This window comes from Mizuhopecten yessoensis, unplaced genomic scaffold (genome assembly GCF_002113885.1).
Source record: "Mizuhopecten yessoensis strain PY_sf001 unplaced genomic scaffold, ASM211388v2 scaffold7713, whole genome shotgun sequence".
NCBI lineage: Eukaryota > Metazoa > Mollusca > Bivalvia > Pectinida > Pectinidae > Mizuhopecten > Mizuhopecten yessoensis.
This window is the reverse complement of record NW_018407185.1, coordinates 400,778-409,776: the sequence shown is the minus strand read 5'-3', so window position 1 is coordinate 409,776 and position 8,999 is coordinate 400,778. Positions and strand designations below refer to the sequence as shown.

Below are 8,999 nucleotides of genomic sequence, written 5' to 3'. Positions count from 1 at the left end.
GACGCACGGCAAACGTCAACAGAGAGTAATCAATTAGACGCTTCACCATTTATAATTACCTGTACGCGTGGCAACTGTCATAATTCTCACCTGCCTCTACTTAAAACATCATTACATATGTTTAAAGGAAACTCGCCTTAAATGTTAACGTCCTTTATATTTCTATTATGGCTCAACAAACGAAAAATTAGAATTCAAAGAGGGGAATGTTCTTGACAAAAAATATACAACTTTGAACTGTTTATATCTTTGAATATTTATTTTTAAAAGAAAAGATTACAGTTCAAGGAATGTGATCGGGACAACAAGTTTATCTTGCTCAAAACGAAGAATGGAATTTGAACTTGATATTGGATGAAAGGGAAAATGTTTTAATAAAAATATGTTTCCTGTAATCCTTATAACGACTCCAAAAACTTTTAGCGCTGAAATGAAATTCATTTTGAATATCTATGTTTGTCATTTAAAGAAATCTATACCAATTCTTTAATTAATTCTGTGCTTCGCTATCATCTATTCGAAAAAAAGTTATTTTTTCTTCAAAGTTTTATTAAGTATGCACTGGACAACTCGAACACAATATCTTTCGAAGAAATTATTTTTTAACACCCAACGCGTGCTCAAAATTGATTTTTAATCTGATAACGATTTTCACTTAGTGTTGAGGTAACCGGAGAGGACGGCTTATAAGCCAAATAACTATGGAAACAGGTCTAGCATTTATTTTTACTTGCCTTTCATTTAATGGATGATGACATTTAAAATTACTTTACATGATAATAACCATTTTGATAATCTTATATATCTAGGTTTCAGATGTACAAAGACTATACAATGTTGAGTAATTATGGCATTACAATTCATTCACTGCGGGATTACATTACAGCAGTCCCGCATAGAATTGAAACTGATCACGCGCATTAAGACCTTACCTTTAGCATACAGAAATGATTGCTTTTTAACAGGAATAAAGCAGCAATGTAAATTGCCTTTGACGTGTTGAAGGTGAACAAACCACCTTTCTTATTTCTAAATAGTTCAATTTATAATCGTCAAGATTTGTATCTGAAAGACAGGTTAATTCATTATATACAATTGACTAAAATGTCTGCTAGATTTTTCTGAAAAGTGTTGAATTTTCAAGACCTTGTAATTTTTAGATAAATTAAAGATAAGAAGATACAGAAAGCGTGCCCGAACAATGACTTGTTTGGGGGAAAATGTGATTTTTATTATAGAAGAAGTTTCCAGCTTAAAATTATCTCGGAATCAGTTCAAAGACATATTTATGCATAATAATACCTAATAAATATACAATTTTAGCCTCTCTTTCAGGTAATTTAATTTTCAGGGTTTCAAGTATCGCTGTCCCACTGCAGAAGAACACTGGAGAATTCCATTGTATTCTTTTTTTGTACGTACAGTAGCCTCCCCTTAATTTGAATTTGGCTTAACTGAACGACGGTATAATGATCTGAGGTACATGGTTCGATCCCTTGTGTGGCCCTGACTGTTTTTCGTTCTTTCGTTCGTTCTTTCTTATTTCTTTCTTTCTTTTTTTCTTTCTCTCTTCCTTTCTTCTTTTCTTCCTCTCTTTCAGGTATACTCTTTGCTAATTCCGTCTTTTCCGTTTAAGATAAGAGGATCCTTTATTCATGTAAGTCTTATGTGCATAACTAGTATATGATATTTTAGGTTTGCATTTTACCAGCACCAGAATGATATATGCACAGACGAACAAAATCAGTTAAGGATATATGCTACATTTCACATCACGACTGTTATCTGTTTTTGAGTTATCTCATCTCTGATGTCCGTAAAAAATAAATGTTATTTAAAAAAACCTGTAATGTAGAGGAGTTCAAAATAGAAATACAAAAATCGAAATTTACAGATATACAACTTGATAAACCATCATATCATCGTTGAATACATAAGTTAAATACCAGACTAGAATATCGGATTTGAATATCGAAGTTGTGATATGGGATAAAAACACGAAATGAATATAGGAGTTTAATATTGAGGTTGTACGGTGTACCCTGGAATTGAATACGGGAGTTGTATACCAATTTGATATGCGTGATGAATACATGAGTTGAATATCAAAGTTGTGCATTGATATTGAATTCAAAATGTACCAGAAAATGGAGTTGAATACAGCAAATAAATACCAGAGTTGAATACTTGAGTCAAATACTTCTGGCTGTAGAAATGGCCACGTTCGATACAGAGAACGCTTGAACAAATTTGAAACGCCTGTAATTTCACTGTGATATCAAATGTATTTTATCCCTTTACTGAACAACCCTTTGTAGAGTATTCTCATATCAGGTCTTATTTTAAATATTTAGAAAACATAGGTTCCAGAGAGAAAAATGGCGTTGTAAAGGGGTTTGGCAATCAATGGAGGGACATTTGTAAAATTAGGTAAAAAATATACAAAATATGTAGGCGGTAAGCGAGATGGCGATGAATCGAGTGGCATTATATCGAGGTTTAATTGTATGATGCTATGTGCACTTTTGGAACTATGAAGGTGAAAATTGTGAAAAAATTGAAATATATAGAGTTTAGGAATGAAAGGGAGGTAACCTGTACAGAAGATGAACCAGAGATATATTCCTCCAGAAATTTGCAATATCAGACAACTTTTAATTTGTGTTTATAAGATAATATATCTTAGTTTAACTTTCTTTTAACAATTGTTTCTCATCGCCGTCAATTGTAAATCAATCGGGCGTTTTCGGCAAGCACTGAAATCGTAAGTATTACAGAAAGACCCGAGCTGATTTCTTAAAGCGTTTCTTAAATATATCATCTTAACCCAGAACTCCTCACCGGTGTTACTGTTTTATCTACCCGTTGGTCAGAAGAATGGTAGCGGTTAGCGTGTCTGGACTCGCGATGAAGGGTCATGAGTTTCTCAAATGGGGGATTTCAACTACCTCTGGAAACAAGTTTTAGCTGTTTTATAGATACGGCCAAACTGCAGTCATTTTCTAGGATACGCATGAAGCCCCGAGTACGCAGTATTTTCAACAATAATAAATAATAAAAATAGGAAATTAAACATAACATAGCGATGACTCATTCCATACATTCATGATGCTGCAATAAAGCTACATGTTTACTGTTTGACCGTTTTATGTTTCATAAAAAAACATTCCTTGAATCTTACCTAAACTATAAGACATTTTTACATTATTTGATATCCTTGCCCGAAGGGATATATGTACTCTTAACCTACATTAGTAGCATGCGGAAGCTGGTTAAATTGCCATTAAATGGACATTATAATCATTATATATACATTTCATATTTCATTTATACCAAATGATGTTTTTTTTCTGGCAATATATCGCTGTATTTACACAAAGTTTATAAAATATTTCTACGTAATTTTATTGTCATAAAAGTATATCATAAGCAACGATTGTGTCGAATTAACATCAGTTATGTTAACGGTTTTGCATAAATCAAAAAATCACTTTAAAACATAAAAACAAATTGACAACTACGTACTTTAGCTATGAGACGTCACGCAACTGTAGTAAATACAGGGTGACCTTGTCAGTCTGGACAATTTTGTTTTTTTGTTTGACAGGGTGACCTTGTCAGTCTGGACAATTTTGTACAGTAGAACCTTGTTAGTCTGGACACTTAAGTTTGTGTGTACAGTGGTACCTTGTTAGTCTGGATACTTTGGTTTGTGTGTACAGTAGAACCTTGTTAGTACGTCACTTTGGTTTGTGCTTTTTTGACAGGGTGACCTTGTTAGTCTGGACACTTTTGCGTTGTGTATTAAGTGGAACCTTGTTAGTCCGAACACTTTTGCGTTGTGTATTAAGTGGAACCTTGTTAGTCCGGACACTTTTGCGTTGCGTATTAAGTGGAACCTTGTTAGTGCGGACACTTCTGCGTTGTGTATTAAGTGGAACCTTGCTAGTCTGGGCACTCACTTTGGTTTGTGTATACAGTGGGTCATTGTTATACTGAACATTTTGTTTTGTGTGTACAGTAGAACCTTGTTAGTCTGGACACTTTGATTTATGTGTGCAGTAGAGCCTTGTTGGTCTGGACACTTCAGTTTGTGTGCAAAGAAGAACCTTTTTAGTCTTGACACTTTGGTGTGTGTGTACGGTAGAACCTTGTTAGTATAGATACTTTAGTTTGTGTGTACAGTAGAACCTTGTTAGTCTGGACACTTTGGTTTGTGTGTAAAGAAGAACCTTGTTAGTCTTGACACTTTGGTTCTTGTGTACAGTAGAACCTTGTTAGTCTGGACACTCTGTGTTGTATGTACAGTAGAACCTTGTTAGTCTGGACACTTTGGTTTGTGTGTACAGGAGAACCTTGTTAGTCTGGACACTTTGGTTTGTGTGTAAAGTAGAACCTTGTTAGTCTTGACACTTTGGTTTGTGTGTACAGTAGAACCTTGCTAGTCTAGATACTTCGGTTTGTGTTAAGAAGAACCTTGTTAATCTGGGCACATTGCTTTGTGTACGATGGAACCTAGTTAGTCTGGACACTTTGGTTTGTGTGTACAATAGAACCTTGTTAGTTTAGACACTTTGGTTTGTGTGTACAGTAGAACCTTGTTAGTCTGGACACTCTGTGTTGTATGTACAGTAAAACCTTGTTAGTCTAGACACTTTGGTTTATGTGTACAGTAGAGCCTTGTTAATCTGGACACTTTGGTTTGTGTGTACAATAGGACCTTGTTAGTCTGGACACTTTGTGTTTTGTGTAAAGTAGAACCTTGTTAGTCTGGACACTTTGGTTTGTGTGTACAGTAGAACCTTGTTAGTCTGGACACTTTGGTTTGTGTGTACAGCGAAACCTTGTTAGTCTGGACACTTTGGTTTGTGTATACAGCGGAACCTTGTTAGTCTAGACACTTTGGTTTATGTGTACAGCGGAACCTTGTTAGTCTTGACACTTTGGTTTATGTGTTCAGTGAAACCTTGCTAGTCAGGACACATTGACGAAAAATCATCTATGTATAAAACTTCGGTGTTGTTCGTAAAAGTCAAAACCTTAGAATTTATCAATAGGCATGGTTTGGGTGGTTTTTACATACCAGTCAATCGCTAGAGAAGTAACGAGATCACGAAATCTGCTTTGATAATTATACATTTTATTTCATCATCAGAGCAAATATAAGATTTATATAGCAAAAATAGAATTTTACAAACACGTAAATATTGCATAGATTTACCGGTATTATTGAATTAAAACATAATTAATCATCATAATTTAAATAAAAAGCTATAAATAAAAGAGCACTAATTGCATTTTAAAAATAATTGTAAAGCTTAACTTTTACATGTATATAAAAATATATATATATATCTGTCGGTATAGTAAACAGTATAGTTATACATATATCTGAATGCGTTTTAAAAATAATGCCAGCACTCCGCAATCAGACCAAGCAATTTTACACACATGCGTCCTTTTTAATGACAAGCAGGGTTTGTCAGCCTGAGTCACGTGATCTGTGCACACCTGTACACACCCGTGTACCATCTCATTGTCTGTCTGTCCTACGTGATAGTCTCTGCATTTCTATACTGGTTAGCCGTGACGCTGACCCGCAGTGCTTATCCGGAATTTCTATCACCGTCTTCCGACTCGCGCCACTGTTTGCAGCTTGCATGGCGGTTCAATATCGGAACCAATCAGGCGCAGCGGAATCGATAGGGGGCGTTACCGAGGGCGGGGCCTTGAAGAACACACGCTATTCTGAAAAATATTAAAGACAACAAAATATCAACCAAAGAGCAGACCCTAGTATGTGAACATCTGATCATTTCATTATATATCGATCTAATGACAAAACCATCACTTCATATACCGGTAAAAAAACCGGATACATTTGATTAGAATTTATGCTAATTCCTTTACTCCTTTTCCTGTTACGCACGACTTTTATTACACTTGAAATAGGTTGATGAACCATTCATTACCTTTAAAATGATTCAGGTAACGTTTTACTACCGGTAAATTACACACTTCAACAAACGACTTTGACTCGAATGTATTTATATGTTTACTTTACCGAGTAACTGTCATACGCGAGCACCCATACGAGAGAACGCTAATAATTCCTATCTTTAAATAGATAAGTTCTTTTTGTTATGTTGAGATAGCGATGCCCATTTCGCATGTCTTCATCTAGGGAGGAGCTAGATTACGAGTATTTCCACGGGGGTTATCAAACCAACAGAACCGCTAAGAGATTAAGGGTGTCACCCACAACGGTTACAAATATAACCTTATCAATTCAGTCGACACTTTTGTGTCCGCATTATTGATCCACGGTTCCTCTATCTCATAGCTCACGATAACATCTTTTCATCGTTAAGATTGTTTAACACTTATATTTAAACAATTTTCTTGACAAGCGGTGTCAGACCGTTTCGTAATTGCAGTCCCTTGATCTCGTTAACAGTCGACAATTGTGCTTTGAGACTTCATCGTAGCAAATTGTGATACAATGAAAACGGCTCATTGATGGTGACTCGTTTTCCGGAGTGACATCGATTCAGAATTTATTTAAGCAAATATTGGATATTTTGATCAATTAAAGGCGATCAGATTATCATGGTAGTTTATTTTAATAAACCACAAACTTGTTTGCATAACATTAAAATCGAATCAAAATGTGACACCGTTATTCATTAATATTTATCAAATAAATAATTTTGAAAATCGTCATTTAAAAAAATAAAAATCTCCATAAATCATTTACCTGTTTTATTTGTTGAACCTTTTGCTACCTGCACGTAAATTTATTAAGATTTTATATAGAAATAAACTCCATAGAGCCTTACTTCAAATTCATGCATATATATATATAAAAAAAACCGACCACGGAACATTAAAATTAAATCAAATACAAATAGGGTATGCACATGCATGATATCTAAAGACGGTCAAGTTATTGATTAAACAAGCATTATATGAAAATAGTTTGTTTGGGGTAGTCAACAAAATGAAGAAAAGGCACGAAAAACCTTTAGGCTACGCTATAGTACAGAGGATATTTTTTCACTGTGTTAACTACGTGGTACTCCCGTTGCGGGAGATAAAGGTTGGGGAGAGGTCTGCAACTGTAATCTTATGAGGTATTTCTCTTAATACAAGATTATGTTCAGAGATATAATGGGCATTCCCGAGGCTGAAGAAGGGAATAATGTCAACCTTTGAAACAAGGAGGGTGCAAACAGCACCGTTTAAACCAAGCTACCCCGGGGGTCGTCAGAGGGGGAGAGAAAGTATTAGAACCCAGAGAGGGATACCTACCGCTATTTGAACCGGTACATCCGGGTTCTCTGATGAAGAGCTTCAGAACCAGTTGGTAAAGTCAAGCAGCTCCTCCTCCTCAGCGCTCAGGATTTCGTGTGAAGTCTCCGAAGAGGTACTTGGCGTCGGGGAATGCACCGACGGAGAAGCCGGTGAAATCGCCGATTTTGGAAGACAGTTGCTATCCAACACAGCATTGACAGCATCGTGTTCGTCCACAAGTTGCTGTAGGTACCGAATATAGTCTATAGCAGCCTTTAGCGTGTCCACTTTGCTCATCTTCTTGCTCTTCCCGTTTTTGCCACCAGCTGGAATGTGTTCACGTAAAGTTGCAAAAGTCATGTTAATGAGCTTGACCCTGTTCCTCTCGCGCTCGTTGCGTCGTTCTACGGCCACAGTGGGAGGCTTGGTCAGTCCGAGGTAGGTTTCGTGGCTGTTAAAGTCCAGTCGCCTCTTACACACCATTTCTCTCACATTTTCCTTCATAACATTGTAAAATTTATCCTCGGGAGTGGATGGCGAGGATTGCGGAGAAATTGTAAACATGCACGAAGGTCTGTCCATGGTCATTGTTTGAAAAATTCCCTGACCATCAATAGTGGACATCGGAATTACGGGCATTCTGGACTCGGTTTCCATGTCCAGTAATCGTGAAACTGGCTCGTGCATGTCGCGTGCCTTGATACGTCACTTACGTCACTAGCTGGTAGTTTGACTCCGTTCTCGGAAGGTAGTGGAAAATTTGGATGGGTACACGTCACATAGTGTTGACTTTTATATAAGGCGTGCGACAATAATATAGGCTCCACCTCCTTGAGCTATCGGCGAGATTGTCTCACACCATTCGCGGTTCGGCGCGTGCCCCTTGTCAGTCGAGTGAACATGAACGAGAGGTACCTTAGCAAGAACGCATAAGATGACAGGGGGGAGTGAAACGCACCTTCGCTTTAATGATTTAAATGAGTGAAGGAAATTCAAATTCTGACCATTTAAGGGTTACGTGACTTTCAATAAATCTTTGTTATGTAAACACGGGGCACTAAGAAAACCCTTCCTATGTATTTATTGCGTCACAAACGAAGGGGATTTGTTGACTCGGCTGCCCGCCGCGTTACTGTTGTTGCAACATAGTTACGCCGATCTATCATACTGCGCTTTAGACCTAACAATGATCCCGCCGACTATCACTGAATCGGGATAAGATTGGTTGCGCCATGAGTAGTCCTTTCTCTTGTGTTATGTTTCATTTTCGTCCCTTTGTAGAAAAAAAATCAAACGCCCAAATCACAAAATGAGTTGTCGCGTCCTGTTTAAATCCGAAATCGGACAATGGAAATCTAACGATATCATTGCACTTTAAGCTCAAATTAATATATATCAAACCTTGACAACACCTTTGATTGTATTCATTAGTAAGGTTTTGATTTCACTACAATTAGTAAAGTATTACTACAATAAAATCAAAACATTTCAATCTCAGACAAAAAAAGTTCATTGCGTTTTAAAGTGCAAAGGCCTTTTAACCGTCACGTCAACAACTGATTTGATTGATATTAATTTCAACTTTTTGATAATGATGTCAAGAATATGTTTTAGAATTAAAAAAAAACGATCGACAGTTACGAAAAGAAACATTTGCAGATATTGTTTTTGTTTTTGAATGAAACTGACAATCAAAAATGTTTTTT

General features: G+C 36.4%; 1 protein-coding gene across 1 annotated transcript; it reads right to left on the bottom strand.

Annotated features, from left to right (window-relative positions):
- Positions 1 to 5,363: 5,363 nt before the first annotated feature.
- LOC110454196 (achaete-scute homolog 1b-like) lies at positions 5,364 to 8,028 on the bottom strand. Its single transcript, XM_021503574.1, has 2 exons — positions 7,312 to 8,028; positions 5,364 to 5,748 (listed from the first exon to the last, which is right to left on the bottom strand). The coding sequence occupies exon 1, from the start codon at positions 7,978 to 7,980 to the stop codon at positions 7,354 to 7,356; it is 627 nt and encodes a 208-aa protein (XP_021359249.1). The 5' UTR covers positions 7,981 to 8,028; the 3' UTR covers positions 5,364 to 5,748; positions 7,312 to 7,353.
- Between the last annotated feature and the right edge of the window lie 971 nt (positions 8,029 to 8,999).